The sequence below is a fragment of the Trichomycterus rosablanca genome, chromosome 10, assembly GCF_030014385.1.
Source record: "Trichomycterus rosablanca isolate fTriRos1 chromosome 10, fTriRos1.hap1, whole genome shotgun sequence".
NCBI lineage: Eukaryota > Metazoa > Chordata > Actinopteri > Siluriformes > Trichomycteridae > Trichomycterus > Trichomycterus rosablanca.
The window spans coordinates 35,383,339-35,398,677 of record NC_085997.1 but is presented as its reverse complement, the minus strand read 5'-3'; the positions used below and the strand labels follow the sequence as shown (position 1 = coordinate 35,398,677).

The 15,339-nt window shown below is 44.3% G+C and overlaps 1 protein-coding gene across 1 annotated transcript; it reads right to left on the bottom strand.

The window, feature by feature from the left end:
- Nucleotides 1-1,106: 1,106 nt before the first annotated feature.
- On the bottom strand, nucleotides 1,107-11,596 carry tut1 (terminal uridylyl transferase 1, U6 snRNA-specific). Its single transcript, XM_063003232.1, has 10 exons — nucleotides 11,474-11,596; nucleotides 9,998-10,188; nucleotides 9,673-9,879; nucleotides 8,686-8,800; nucleotides 8,419-8,543; nucleotides 7,733-7,959; nucleotides 5,658-5,767; nucleotides 4,512-4,634; nucleotides 3,366-3,458; nucleotides 1,107-2,915 (listed from the first exon to the last, which is right to left on the bottom strand). Exons 1-10 carry the CDS (start codon nucleotides 11,547-11,549, stop codon nucleotides 1,804-1,806), a joined length of 2,379 nt encoding a protein of 792 aa, XP_062859302.1. The 5' UTR covers nucleotides 11,550-11,596; the 3' UTR covers nucleotides 1,107-1,803.
- Between the last annotated feature and the right edge of the window lie 3,743 nt (nucleotides 11,597-15,339).

Genomic DNA, 15,339 nt, shown 5'->3' with positions numbered 1-15,339 from the left:
TTAAAATTACAGGAAGAAACCTTGAGAGGAACCAGACTCAGCAGGGACCTCCATCCTTCTCGGGTGGCGTGGAGGATCATTTAAATAAATAGGATTTAAACAAATCATACACACACAAAATTAAATTGAACTGAAATTGAATTGCATTTTTGGTGCAAACACGCCAGGTTTTCCATCACATCTAGTAGGAGCAGCAGAGTGCATGGGTAAAAAAGGGTTGGAGGAGGCGTGAGCAGTAATACGTATACCCACCTTGACTGCAATCAGGGATCCCCCGGCAATGGAAGACAAACTGACTACACTAAAATTGGGAGAAAATTCATACATAGAATATTTTTAAAAAATTAACTTTGAAAGTTGAGTTGTGCAACAGTGCGAAACTGAGGAAATCATGAGGGCACAGTGAACCATTATGCTAATCCACTAACACTGAGATCCGGGTTCAAACCAACACGAATGGCTATGTCTGAAGACAGGGGCTGGCTGATGCCCTGAAATGGATTGGCGCTCGGTCCAGGGTCTTCCAGCCTTGCGCCCAATGTTTCACAGTGGAACCGAACCTACCACAACCCAGATGATGAAGCAATGAAATCAAATCATGCTTGGATGTTTTTACTCTACAGTGCATATCATCATCAAAAGGTTCAGGGAATCTGGAGAAATCTCTGTGCGTAAAGCACAACAGGCTTCTAGTACCCTGACCATCGATAAACCAGGATACTTCTGAGTCAATAAAGAACGTTCATCTGTGCATCCACAAACACAAGTTCAGACTGTAGTAGGCACAGCAGAAGTCATACGTCAACAACGTCCAGAAATCTCCGAGTTTGAGCTCATGGAGGGATGGGCAGACTCACAGTGAAAAACTCGACATAAGTTGGTTTTGGGAGTGGCGTCAAGTTTAAAAGATGTCGAGTTTCAAAGTATTATTTCCTATAGTGCTGTTCGGGAAACCTGGTAATGCGTCCATGGTCCTGTGAAACTGCATATATTTTAGACTAATGTAAAACAATGGGGTTGTTTTTGACACATACACATACAAAAACACTGAAATACAATTAAAAACAATTAAATACAATAAAAGCTGCACTTTAGATTTACTTCTTTATTGTTTTACTACATTAAACCACGTTAAGCTTTATTTTTAACGATAATTTAAAGATTTTTGGACTCTGGGAGAAGCTGATTCTGATTCTCACAATTCTCAGAACCTCGAGCTGTAACAGAAGTTTAAAAGTGAAACAGGGAGGAAAATCCAGATAAACACAGATACATGTGGAGCTGTAACACTGGATCTGATGGTTATTCCACACAAATGCAGATCCGTCTCATATTGACGCTTTGATGATGTTCTGCCGCACCACTCAAGCCGAGTGCTGATTAAAGAGGTGGTCACACACACATTGAGTTTAAGGGAAACGTTGAGTTTAAGGGAAACACAAGGAGTTACAAGGTACCACTGTACTGATAAAGTATAAGTCAACCTTTCAGATTGTTTATGTAAAAAATGGACGTTGGACATTTGTTCCCATGAAAAATAAGATAAAATAAACAAAAAACAAAACAAAGAGCCGAGTCCAAAGTGAGTCGTCATTCATGTTTAATAAGCTGCATTCCAGCTTTTTCGAATCCAAATGTACTAAAACAAAGTATCATACAAAAGGAAAAAAAAACATCAACCAAAAGAGCACTGATATTTTTATCAGCCTGGAAAAACAACAAAATCTCACATTTTATAATATAAAACGATCAAAAACAAGATGTTTGAGAAGGACAACCGAAGAACCAGATAATAAGGAAGAATTATTCTGACTTGGCTAGCAACGTTTCCACCATTCTGAGCAGGAAGGAGTCCAGAAAGTGGAAAAAATCCTGAAAGTGTCCGGCAGGATCGCTGGTGGGTTTGATCTTGAGCAAAGCCCTGGTGAGTTCGCCGCTACCCACGAGCGCAGCATCCACCCCGAACTCCAGCAAGTCCCGAGGGTCCGGGTCTTTCTCCACGATGTACCGGGTCACCCTGCTCTCAATACTGCGGCAGCCGCCTTCGGGCTTGGACGCCTCGTCGCTCGACTTCACCAAAAATCTCCGGATCTTCCTGCGCCCGGCCCAGACCTGGTGTCTCTGAATCCAGGTCCACTGGACCGCCTCAGGAAAAGCTGACGAGGAGTCCAGTCTCGGTCTCTTTCCCTGGGGTGAACAGGAAGAGGATGGCTCTTCTGACAGGCTTCTCTTGACGCCAGGATGAGCCGAAGCCCGATTCCCGGACGCATCGACCACCGTCTTTTGATTATTGTTGACTTCCTCAAGCTTGGTTTGCTCTTGATCGTGATCTGTTGGCGTAGAGCTCGGCTCGAGTTCGACCTGGGTCGTCGGCGCACATTTCAGAATGTCGTTAAACACGACCTCCACGACAGAGCAGACCTTTTTGAACCACATGACCCGAGAGGCATCGCCTGCCGCCGCCAGCTCTGTACGGAACGATCCTCGTAGAACCGCCGCCCTGAATGGAACGCTTATCTCTGGGACTTTCTCCACACCATCCTGCGGTCGGGACGTGCCCTCGTGAGGGGCAAAAAGCCGCACCAGGCCCCAGGACTTCCCCTTGGCTGACTTGCGCTGGTACTGCAGGCTGCGGCAGTATTTCTCAGCCTCGCACAGCTCCCTACGGAGGTTCTTAAGGGTTCGCTCGGTGAGATTACCAGCTACATTGTGGTGAAGCTCAAATGGATCCAGGATGTTCACAGGTCCCAATTTAGGACCTGAAGAAGGTGTCTGCTTAGTGTCCGAACCCTCTGCAGCATTATGCATCTCTTCATAGTCAGTAATGGGAAGAGCACGGCCAGATCTCAGGCACAACACAGATTCAGGAAAGTCAAACTTGTGGTAGAAGGTAAAGAAACCAAACAGTAAGGTGCCTGTAATGGAGGAAGGAAAACGTCAGAATTCAGGAGGCATTCAGGAGCTGAGAAGAACTAGAGAAGAACCTCCTATTATACAGGGTCAATCATGACTGAGTAATTGACCGACTGGCCGATAGCACCACTGAGATCAAACCCAGATGTCAGCAATACCCCCCTTCCCCTCCCAACATCCTCTCATTTTTGTTGCAAAATACATGTCGTCTACAGATGTCTGTAAACTTAAGATGAAACTAGCAGTAGGGTAACAACAAGAACCAATACTCGGCTCTAATGATCCGATTTCCATCCAGGTGGTTTGGAAATGTAGGTTCCTGCGACTGTGGTGGTGATGGTGTGGTGTGGTCATCGTGGAAGAGGTTTGAATCTAAATAATGGACTGAACTGTCCGTACAAAGGCTGCATCGATTGTTATATTGCGTGTAGTCATTTGTGGGCGGTACTTACAGAGGTCGTCTGTGTTTTTGCTAGGAGGCACTCTGATTGGCTGACTGGGGAAGGTGCAGTCCCATCCATTAATGACACACTCCTCCTCCTCACCTACACAAACCACATCAACACAACAAACACTCATTTTATTTTGTTTCTATTTTATTGATCCATTTTCTCCCAAATTTAGTGAAGTCAATTAGTCTTCCGCTACTGGGGGATCCCTGATTGCAGTTGAAGTGGGTATATCGCTGTTTACACCTCCTCCGACCCGAACGCAGCCCTTAGCGGAACCCTTTTTCACCCATGGATTCTGCACAGGCACCTCTAGATCCGCTAATCAGGGTCCTTACACATCGTTTGAAGACACCACCATAGTCCGGTCATCCCGCCCTAGCAGAAACGTGCCTGCTGCAGGCACTACCAATTATGCCCACTAGATGGCATCCAGCCGACCGATGGCAACACTCATTTTAAAGACGTACACAATCTCTGGACCTGACGCTGCTCAGAAAACAGAATCTTTCTTTGTTTTATATTATATACACAGACATTTATATAAACATTAATAGACAGTACAATAACAAACGTGAAGTAATAAAAATGCAATGGAATAAAAACATAACAGTAAACTAATATACTGTATATAAATATATACACAATAAATACAGATGATACATGAGGGCAGTTGCAGCCTAGTGGTTAAGATACTGGACTGGTAATCAAAAGCCCACCACTGTTGGGACCTTGAGCAAGGCCCTAAGCCCTTAATTGCTTAGACAATATACTGTCACACCACTAAGTCGCTTTGGATAAAAGCATCTGCTAAGAGCCGAAAATGTCAATATATGTGCAGCAGTTTAAGATGGCTCCTAGTGACATGCTCCCTGACTTTCTGAGGTCTGTACACAGTTTACTAGACTTTCCTATTGTAATGATTGAGACTCAACCTTATAGGTGCAGTACAGAATTGTAACTGTCAATGTGGTCTGACCTTCAAGTTCACAAACATCTATAGACACTGACTATAACTGTACTTGGTTTACGACTGACTCTCACGTTTTAAACACTCTTGGGCTAGGAAAGTTTTTTGGGACTACTTGGTTCTTCTGAATAATGATAAAACATGTGCCCGTGCCACCACCCCCCACCAGGAGTACCTACATGCCATGTTCTTCAGCTGCTCCACAGTAGGCAGGACAGGTGGATTAATGTTCTGCAGGTAGAAGAAGACCAGCAGGGTCAGAGCGTAGTTATTAAGCAGTGGTCCACCGCCGGACGGATTCCCTTTCAGAGAGAAGATAAACAGAGATAAAGACAAAGCAGGACAAATAAAACTATCCAATAGTATATCATATGGACCTGTTTAACTCTTCTATAGATGAAATATCAATAATAAAATAGATAAAATGCAATAAAACACAATAAAATGTCTTGTGCCAAGCGATTATGGCCCTGAATCCACTGCAACCCTGATGTATTTATAAATAGTGCAGAATAAAAACATTGCTTTAATTCGTTTAATGGCTCTTAGGTCATAGTAGAAGTGGAGATGTGCTGTCATCTTCTGGTCATAGGAGGAAATTATTTAGGAAAATTACAGACATTATATTACCAAAAGTATATGGACACTCGATCCTAAGCCTGTAAGACATCCTATTGTTATTCCACAGGCATGAAAAAATCTTCCACCTGATTTTCCAGACTTCACTGTTATCAAAGAAAAAAGCTGGAGCTTGACTAAATACGTTTGAGAGACGGGTGGCCGAAGCATTGAAATGGATTAACGCCCTACCCAGGGTATTTCTGCCTCGCGTCCAGTGTTTTCTGGACCCGCCACTGACCACGAAATGAACGTCCAGCCTTCCGTTCAGGTCTTCAGGCTTCTTAACGGCTCAATCGTCGTTCCTGGGTTTGTATCGATCATCATGTTGCTGGCCGTCCTCTTTCTCTTTTACTTTCAATTTTTCCAAGCTGAATTGTGTATTCAATTCAATTTAACTGTCATTATACCAATACAGGGTTGTACAGCATAACTAAACAACAAGTGCTGCAAAAAGTGCAAGATACATTGATCACTGCAGCAGAAAAACTGAGAGGGTGATTAATGTTACACATTCGTAACAGTAATTTTAACATAATAACATCATTCAAATGCATGTCGTCTTTCCCTTTAGTTATCAATGGCAAACATGCGACAAATGAGGGATAACTGTGCCTGTAGCTTAATGTATTAAAAAGACAACAGCGCCCCCTTATGAGGAATATTCACATTGCTAAATGTGAGTGAGTGAGTGAGTGAGTGAGCACCTGCTATATGTTTCTGTTTGGCCCAGAATCGAAAGGTATAGACAAGAGGACGAACTCTAGAATCCAGTCCGGAACACAACTGCAGGAACCTTGTGTTTCTTACTGCCAATCTGCCAGAGACAAGAGAGAGAGACTTAAGAAATGAGCTTTCCGATATGATACTTGATTCTCAAAATTTTGGCTCAACCAGAGTACCGATACCAATACCAAATTCTATATATATTTTGTTTATGCATTTTCACCTGCACTTTGACGAGTGCAATGTGGATCAGCACTGTGTACGGAGAGCCACACCCTGATCAGCGCACTCTTTCCTCGTCTCTTAGCAGGCGCCATCAATCAGCCAGCAGAGGTCGCAATTGCATCAGTTATGAGAGAGACCCCATCCGGCTTAATATCCCACCCCATGTGAACAACAGGCCGATCGTTGTTCATGTGGCCGCTCAGCCTAGCTGGCAGGCAGAGCTGGGACTCGATGCGATGTATTCGAGATCCCAGCACTGGTGTTCTAGCGCAGTGGTAATAATAAATAATTAGAGATGGATACATCAGCAGTAAAAACACGGGTGTTATTTTACGGGTGTCATTGTTTCTAATCACCCCTAGGTGGGAGCAGCGTCTCATTGCAGCAAAAAAGCTCATTTGTGAGCAGTACAGTTTATTCTGTCCGCCGGTCCGTGAAATTATATATTATATGAAACCGGTCCGTGGTGCAAAAAAGGTTGGGGACCGCTGTTCTAGCGTGTGTTTAACCGCTGCACCACCTGAGAGGCTCACCAATACCAAGTTCTAATATCTAAACATGCTTTTTGATAATTCTATAGTTGCACGTTGGTACAACCCAAAAAAACAGTCCAAAGACGTGAAAGAATTAGTCACGACTGGGTTCGATAGTGAACATGAACTGATGTTATTTATTTATTTAGCTGTTTCACGCTGTGATTAGACAGTGGTTATATTTACGGCAGGAAAAGGTAGGTAGTTCTCATATTTCAGTTTATAGTCCTTGTCAAGTGTTGTTCTTATATGTTTTTTTGTCTCTTTTAGACCATTGATGACTGTTTTCATTTCGGTTTGATTAAAGAATTTTCTCATAGTCATTGGTATTGCAATAGATCGTCACTGCTGTAAATATTTAGGACATTCAGTTAGCACATGTTTGATTGAAATGGGTATATGGCAGGTATCACAGAGTGGAGGAGCTTCTCCTCTTACAAGACGTGTGTGTCCAATGTGGCATCTGGTATAAAGCACCTGATCAATACGACTTTCTGGCTGCATTTTTATTTAGAAGGAAATGCCTGGACATATTTCATAACGTTAATTTCCGCTTTGTGTGTTCCATTCTATTTGGCACGAATGTTTGTTTTTTTTAACCCCTTTTTCTCCCACTTTTAGCGCATCCAATTTCTGCCCGTCAATCATCCTCTCACTAATGCTGGTCCCTGCTCCTGATTGGGGAGGACGAGGCTGCTCCACGCCCCCTCCGAAACGTGCACAGCAATCGAACATCTTATCACCTACACTTGACGAGCGCAGTGCGGTAAAGCGCTGTGCACGGAGGGCCACACCCTCTACCGCACTCCTTTCCCATCTCCGTGCAGGCGCCACCAACCAGCCAGCAGAGGTCGTAATCGCACTAGTCTCAGAGAGAGTCCCCATCCGGCTTAGTCCCGCCCCTTATCTGAACAACAAGCCAATCGTTGTTCATGTAACCACTCAGCCGCAGCCGGCAAGGCAGATCCGAGATTCGATACGATGTATTCGAGATCCCAGCTCTGGTGAACAGCGTGTGTTTTACCGCTGCGCCACCTGAGCGGCAGCACAAATGTTTAATGTAGGCAGATATTAGTTGTTTGGCATTTGCTGGGAGAAGTTTGCAGTCTATTGTTTGTTCTCTTGCTGTGCTCCTTGCTAATCTGTCTGCCTTTTCATTGAATTTGAACTGATGAATCATGGGTAACCTGAAACTACCTCTCCTGACATAAATGTAACTAAAGTGTAAATCATCACTAATAAATAGATAAATAATCATTCTCTGCTGCACTGATGACTGTATTATTATTATTACTAACCTGTTGTTGATGGTTATGTCTCCATGCAGGTCGAGTTGACGATGGCTGAACTTGACCACCGGGAGGCGGGCGGTGCTGACCGGCTGCACCTTGTGCACCCCGGGCACGCACTTCCTCAAAATAGCCGCCACCAGCTCCAGCAGCTCGGCCGGGGACGCCGTAGCCAGGTCGATGTCAGACAGGATGGAGTCTTCTGATTGGCCGTCCTCTGACTTATTCTCACCCGTCTGACGGTCAAGAGAAAAAATGGTCAAACACAAATGATTTCATCCCCTCTGGATCTCCCTATTTAGTCATTTCCTATTCCCAGTTGTAAAGACGCTGCCGCTTACACAACCCCTGAACTGATCAAGGAAATCTGTGGCCACTACTTTTCACCTGCCAGTGCTCGGTTCCCACACAGAGCTGTATTTTTTAAGGAGAGCCACACTAAGCTCCTTTATACCCCCCCCTCCCCCCCCAAAACACACACACACACACACACACACACACAAAACCCAGTCATTCAGGGTCTATTTGTCTGGATGTCCAGCCAGGTCACTGGCGCTACCCATATAAACCCAGAAAAGCCCTCAAAACTGATAAGCAGTAAGATTCAGATTCTTGGACTTAATTAACATTCATGATAAAGTCAATACAAATACAAATAAATCAATATTTGGCATGTCTACACTGGAGTCACTGACCTGCTCAGATCTCTTGGTGCGATTCTGGAAGGTTTGTGTGCTTTGCAGATCCAAGTCCAGATCGAGGTCACACGAGTGGACGCCGAACGTGTTCACCGAGGAACCGAAAGGTAAAATCTGACAATCTGTATCCAAAAATAGAAGAAAAAAAAAGATATATCAGCAGGCTCCTTAAATCTAGCATGAGCAGTAGATGAAGAACTGCCGTTCCAGCAGCAACCCCGGTCCTGGAATTAGTTCTTTAGGCATCGTGGTGAAATGTCTGACCTGGTAGGAACTCTGTGAGGACCTCCTGCAGCAGCTGAACGAGGAGCTCCCTGGCTTTGCTTTCGTTCTCACCAAGCTGGAAATTCTCCACCACCTTCTGCATCTGCTCGTTCACCTGATAAAGACAGGACATGAAGAATGAGTGGAACACACTTTTCTTCAAACAAACACTTTTCCTCAAGAGGACTCACAAATTTCAATTCTTTCATGAGTCTGGTGCAATTGTATGCTCAAAAATAGCTCCAGGTCAAGAGCGCCCCCCTCCAAACTGAGACTACACAAGATCCATGTGTTTCACTCTTCTCAAAGTTCCCCTCAGAGTAAGGTGTCAGTTTGGGTCTGATTTCCAAATATTTATTTATATTATTAGGATTTTAGTGTCATGTTTTACACTTTGATTCCTTTCATGACAGGACAGGTAGTTACTGCTTACAAGATTCATCAGTTCAAGTTTTTGTAATGTCAAACAGTAATGGTCTTTGTACTGTGGGAGGAAACCCATGAAGACAAGGGGAGAACATGCAAACTCCACACAGAAAGGACCCAGACCGCTCTATCAGGGAATCGAACCCCGGACCTTCTTGCTGTGAGGCGACAGTTCTACCCACCAAATAAAAACAGCACAGCGTGTACTTATGGACAGTTGTTGGGTGGGACAGAGAGATCTCTACGTTGCTGTCTGTATATTTTTGACCCAGCGTACTTACAGAAAAATCACAAACTCATAAAAGAACTCAAATGTCCAGGATTCAGACCTGACAAGAGAATGTAAATGTTTGAGCTTAAATTGATTTATTTAGACGTTTTACGCCGTGTTTACACAACGGTTATATTCACGGCAGGAGGGGTAGGTCAGGCTAGGGTAGGTTTTTATCAGTCTATAGCCCTATATAGTCTGTTGTTTTCATTTGCGTTCTTTTAGACCCATTTTTTTAAGACATTGATGATTGTTTCTATTTTGAGCTGAAATGTAAAGGGGGTTCTTACAGAAGCCGTTTGGCAGAGCTCGTGGTTGAGTTTCTCCAGGTTGACCTGAGGTTTGTTTGGGTCGTGCTTTGCTTTGCTGGCCAGTTTGAAGCCTTTCCTCTCTCTGGGTTTGATGCGGAGCTTTAGTCCGTCCAGGCGGTGCTGCAGCTGAGCCAAGGCCACATCCGTACTAGCCGGTTCACTGAACTCCACTATAGCGTACAGACCCTGCACGAGAGAACACACATGCTTACAGGTTCAGTTCTTCCCAAATGTGAATATAATAATGTCATTCAACTCCCTGTCAGAATAAACTCTTTAAAAACTCTAAAGCATACACACACACCCGATCCTTGTCCATGATGACTTCAGCCACGGGTCCATACTGCTGGAAGTACTCGGTCAGCTCAGTTACGGATGTCGCTGGCTTAAAACCACTGACGTAGACGCTGTTCTCCTCCTGAGATTTCCTCTTGGCCCGGAGCCGACAGAGGTGCTGGTGCTTCTTCCCCTTCATGTGATCTTCCAAACTGGGCTCTGTGTAGAAACAAGAATCCAGATTAAATAGACTAATTGATGGACTGAACATGTACCTCAGACCTAATTTTAGTCAATCATAAAGAAGTGGAGACAATAATGAACCTACAGCCACATTGCCTAGGTTAGAAACCCAGAAAGAAAACCCAGATTGTTATATTACGCCGAGAGGTCCTGGGAAAAACCGAGGACTGTTCCACCTGGGAATCGAACCCAAGACCTTCTTGCTGTAAGGCAACAGTGCTTCAGGTGGCGCAGCGGTAAAACACGCTAGTGCACCAGAGCTGACATTTCAAACTTGTCGGTTCGAATCTCAGCATGAACAATGATTGGCTGTTGTTCATACACGGTGGGTAAACCGGATAGGGACCTCATAACTGAGCGAATTACGACCTCTGCTGGCTGATTGTTGGCGCCTGCACAGAGTCGAGGGATAATGCGTTGATCAGGGTGTGACCCTACGCACACAAAGCTGATCCGCATATGAACTCGCCTTGTACAGGTGAAAAGATGCAGTCGGCTACTGCACACGTGTCGGAGGGGGCGCGTGATAGTCTCGCTTTTCTCAATCACATACATATTACTTTTTTGCTCTTCTGGGGAGCCTTTCTACAGTAGAGTCAGTAAGGTCAAGCACTGACGTTGAAAGAGAGAGCCTGGACCTAGTGAACTCCCACAGAGTGGACAAACACAGTCATGGACAATTTTGTACCTCTAATTCACCTCACTTGCACGTCTTTGGACTGTGGGAGGAAACCGGAGCTCCAGGAGGAAACCCACACAGACACGGGGAGAACCTGCAAACTCCACACAGAAAGGACCCGGACCGCCCCACCTGGGAATCAAACCCAGGACCTTCTTGCTGTGAGGAGACAGTGTTGTGTCGTGATTTAAAAGCTGCTGGACTACAGGTGTTTTGATTTCGTATTAAAGCTCACTTGACTGTAAACAGTGTCACCCATGTTCCAGTGAATCGTGGATCACACCTGAACATCTCACCTGAACGTAATTTCACTGAATGCTTTTAATATGCGCACTTTTTTAAACTAGCACTATTTATTTGGGCACAGAGAAGTCACCAGGAGTCAATAAATGACACATTTAATGTAAATTCTACCACTTGTTGAGTGATTCAGGGAGTTTTGATGTCGTTAGCACACATGCTAACAGCACCAGCACTGCAAACGCACTAAAAACGTTCAGCTCACTCACGTTAGCTTAGCATAGCATGTTAGCATTGAGTGTTTTATGTGTTAAGAGTATGCTTTGATTCTAATAAACTTACTGTTTGGTATTTGGACATCGCACAGCTTGCAGTAGAACCCCGTCGGTGTGTTCTGAATGTCTTTATCCGCCTCCATACCACTGATAACACAAACTGCTAAGCACAGAGGTACAAACAAATCAAATCTCCCTCCACGGTGGGTTTCGCTCTTCCCCACCCGTATTCAGTCAAGTCCCGCCCCTAAACAGCGATTGGGTAGGAGTATCCCGCCTCATGCGCTGTGATTGGCTGCTACTTCTCCTATTACATACTGTTTAGTAAGTACACCGATCAGCCATAACATTAAAACCACCTCCTTGTTTCTACACTCACTGTCCATTTTATCAGCTCCACTTACCATATAGAAGCACTTCGTAGTTCTACAATTACTGACTGTAGTCCATCTTTTTCTCTACATGCTTTGTTAGCCTCCTTTCATGCTGTTCTTCAATGGTCAGGACCCCCACAGGACCACCACAGAGCAGGTATTATTTAGGTGGTGGATCATTCTCAGCACTGCAGTGACACTGACACTGCTGGAGTTTTTAAACACCTCACTGTTACTGCTGGACTAAGAATAGTCCACCAACCAAATATATCTAGCCAACAGCCCCACGTTGGCAACATCCTGTGACCACTGATGAAGGTCTAGAAGACGACCAACTCAAACAGCAGCAATAGATGAGCGATCGTCTCTGACTTTACATCTACAAGGTGGACCAACTAGGTAGGAGTGTCTAATAGAGTGGACAGTGAGTGGACACGGTGTTTAAAAACTCCAGCAGCGCTGCTGTGTCTGATCCACTCATACCAGCACAACACACACTAACACACCACCACCATGTCAGTGTCACTGCAGTGTTGAGAATGATCCACCACTCTGTGGGGGTCCTGACCATTAAAGAACAGGGTGAAAGCAGGTTAAAAAAAGTATGTAAACAGACGGACTACAGTCAGTAATTGTAGAACTACAAAGTGGTTCTGTATGGTAAGTGGAGCTGATAAAATGGACAGTGAGTGTAGAAACAAGGAGGTGGTTTTAATGTTATGGCTGATTGGTGTATATTATGTATAATGCTTACTACACTCAATATACAGTGTATCACAAAAGTGAGTACACCCCTCACATTTCTGCAAATATTTCATTATATCTTTTCATGGGACAACACTATAGAAATAAAACTTGGATATAACTTAGAGTAGTCAGTGTACAACTTGTATAGCAGTGTAGATTTACTGTCTTCTGAAAATAACTCAACACACAGCCATTAATGTCTAAATAGCTGCAACATAAGTGAGTACACCCCACAGTGAACATGTCCAAATTGTGCCCAAAGTGTCAATATTTTGTGTGACCACCATTATTATCCAGCACTGCCTTAACCCTCCTGGGCATGGAATTCACCAGAGCTGCAGAGGTTGCTACTGGAATCCTCTTCCACTCCTCCATGATGACATCACGGAGCTGGTGGATGTTAGACACCTTGAACTTCTCCACCTTCCACTTGAGGATGCGCCACAGGTGCTCAATTGGGTTTAGTCCATCACCTTTACCTTCAGCTTCCTCAGCAAGGCAGTTGTCATCTTGGAGGTTGTGTTTGGGGTCATTATCTTGTTGGAAAACTGCCATGAGGCCCAGTTTTCGAAGGGAGGGGATCATGCTCTGTTTCAGAATGTCACAGTACATGTTGAAATTCATGTTTCCCTCAATGAACTGCAGCTCCCCAGTGCCAGCAACACTCATGCAGCCCAAGACCATGATGCTACCACCACCATGCTTGACTGTAGGCAAGATACAGTTGTCTTGGTACTTCTCACCAGGGCGCCGCCACACATGCTGGACACCATCTGAGCCAAACAAGTTTATCTTGGTCTCGTCAGACCACAGGGCATTCCAGTAATCCATGTTCTTGGACTGCTTGTCTTCAGCAAACTGTTTGCGGGCTTTCTTGTGCGTCAGCTTCCTTCTGGGATGACGACCATGCAGACCGAGTTGATGCAGTGTGCGGCGTATGGTCTGAGCACTGACAGGCTGACCTCCCACGTCTTCAACCTCTGCAGCAATGCTGGCAGCACTCATGTGTCTATTTTTTAAAGCCAACCTCTGGATATGACGCCGAACACGTGGACTCAACTTCTTTGGTCGACCCTGGCGAAGCCTGTTCCGAGTGGAACCTGTCCTGGAAAACCGCTGAATGACCTTGGCCACCATGCTGTAGCTCAGTTTTAGGGTGTTAGCAATCTTCTTATAGCCCAGGCCATCTTTGTGGAGAGCAACAATTCTATTTCTCACATCCTCAGAGAGTTCTTTGCCATGAGGTGCCATGTTGAATATCCAGTGGCCAGTATGAGAGAATTGTACCCAAAACACCAAATTTAACAGCCCTGCTCCCCATTTACACCTGGGACCTTGACACATGACACCAGGGAGGGACAACGACACATTTGGGCACAATTTGGACATGTTCACTGTGGGGTGTACTCACTTATGTTGCCAGCTATTTAGACATTAATGGCTGTGTGTTGAGTTATTTTCAGAAGACAGTAAATCTACACTGCTATACAAGTTGTACACTGACTACTCTAAGTTATATCCAAGTTTTATTTCTATAGTGTTGTCCCATGAAAAGATATAATGAAATATTTGCAGAAATGTGAGGGGTGTACTTACTTTTGTGATACACTGTACATAATACGAGGGCTCTTCAAAAAGTTTCAGCACTTTTTTAAACTCTATTTATTAAGAATTTCACAAACAAACTCCATCACTTTTCTATATCGTCACCTTCAGATGCATTTTTCCAGCATCGTACCAACTTTTTAATGTTCTCAGCAAAAAATGTTTTGGTTGAGCTTGTAGCCACTGATGCAGCGCTGCATTTACATCATCATCACATGAAAATCTTCTTCCCATTAAAGCTTATTTAAGCGTCCAAAAAGGTGGAAATCAGATGGAGCTAAATCCAGACTATAAGCGTCTCTCAGAAGATCCATGCTTACTGGTCCACAGTTACTAGTCATGGTTCAAATTACAAGGGAATTAAGGGGTCTGACCCTGCCAATTAAAACTTGAACCCCCCTTTCCCCCCTAAAGAGGTAGAAGCACCAGTACAGGAGGCTGTTGGTTAGCTAAACGATAAACCTTACAAACTAGCTGATCCTAGCATTCATCAATATGGAGCAGGCACAATCTAATTCAGAAACTCAGAAAGCAATACAGTTCATTAAACAAGGTAGAACGCTACTTACAATACCATACAGTGCCTTCTCTGGCTTGTGCAAGTGCAACCTTAATGAAGATGTAACCAATAATGTGAGCAAAGGCAGGCAGACGAGACCAGAAACTGTATGGTTCACTAAAAGGGTGTCTGAAATCATTTACACTCTATCATTAGTATTTTGCAGAATAGAATTGTGTCATGTCAGTCACATACTGTACAGCAAGTCACATTTGTACATTCACGACATTTAGGAGACGCTTTTTATCCAAAGCAGCTTAATTGTGACAAGATGCAAGCCATAGCCTAGTGGTTAAAGTACTGGACTAGTGATCAGTAGGTCACTGGTTCAAGCCCCACCACTGCCAGGTTGCTGCTGTTGGGCCCTTGAGCAAGGCCCTTATCCCTTAATTGCTCAGACTATAGTCAGTGCAATAAAAGTCTCTTTAGATAAAGGCGTCTGCTAAATGCCTAAATTATAAATACAAACTAATCAATTAAGGGTTAAGGGTCCAACAGTGGTGGGGCTTGATCTGGCAACCTTCTGATTACATTTTCGGCATTTAGCAGACGCTCTTATCCAGAGCGGCTTACAGAAGTGCTTCCATACTAGTACTAGTCCAGTATATTCACCACTAGGCTACAGCTGCCCTACACTTTATCCTGATC

Coding starts and splice junctions, on each gene's coding strand:
- tut1 (XM_063003232.1), bottom strand. CDS start 11,549: ATGGAGGCGGATAAAGACATTCAGAACACACCGACGGGGTTCTACTGC. Junction 3,459..4,511: donor GCAGCTGAAGAACATGGCAT/GTAGGTACTCCT, acceptor TGGTTTGTGTAG/GTGAGGAGGAGGAGTGTGTC. Junction 2,916..3,365: donor CAAAAACACAGACGACCTCT/GTAAGTACCGCC, acceptor CCTCCATTACAG/GCACCTTACTGTTTGGTTTC.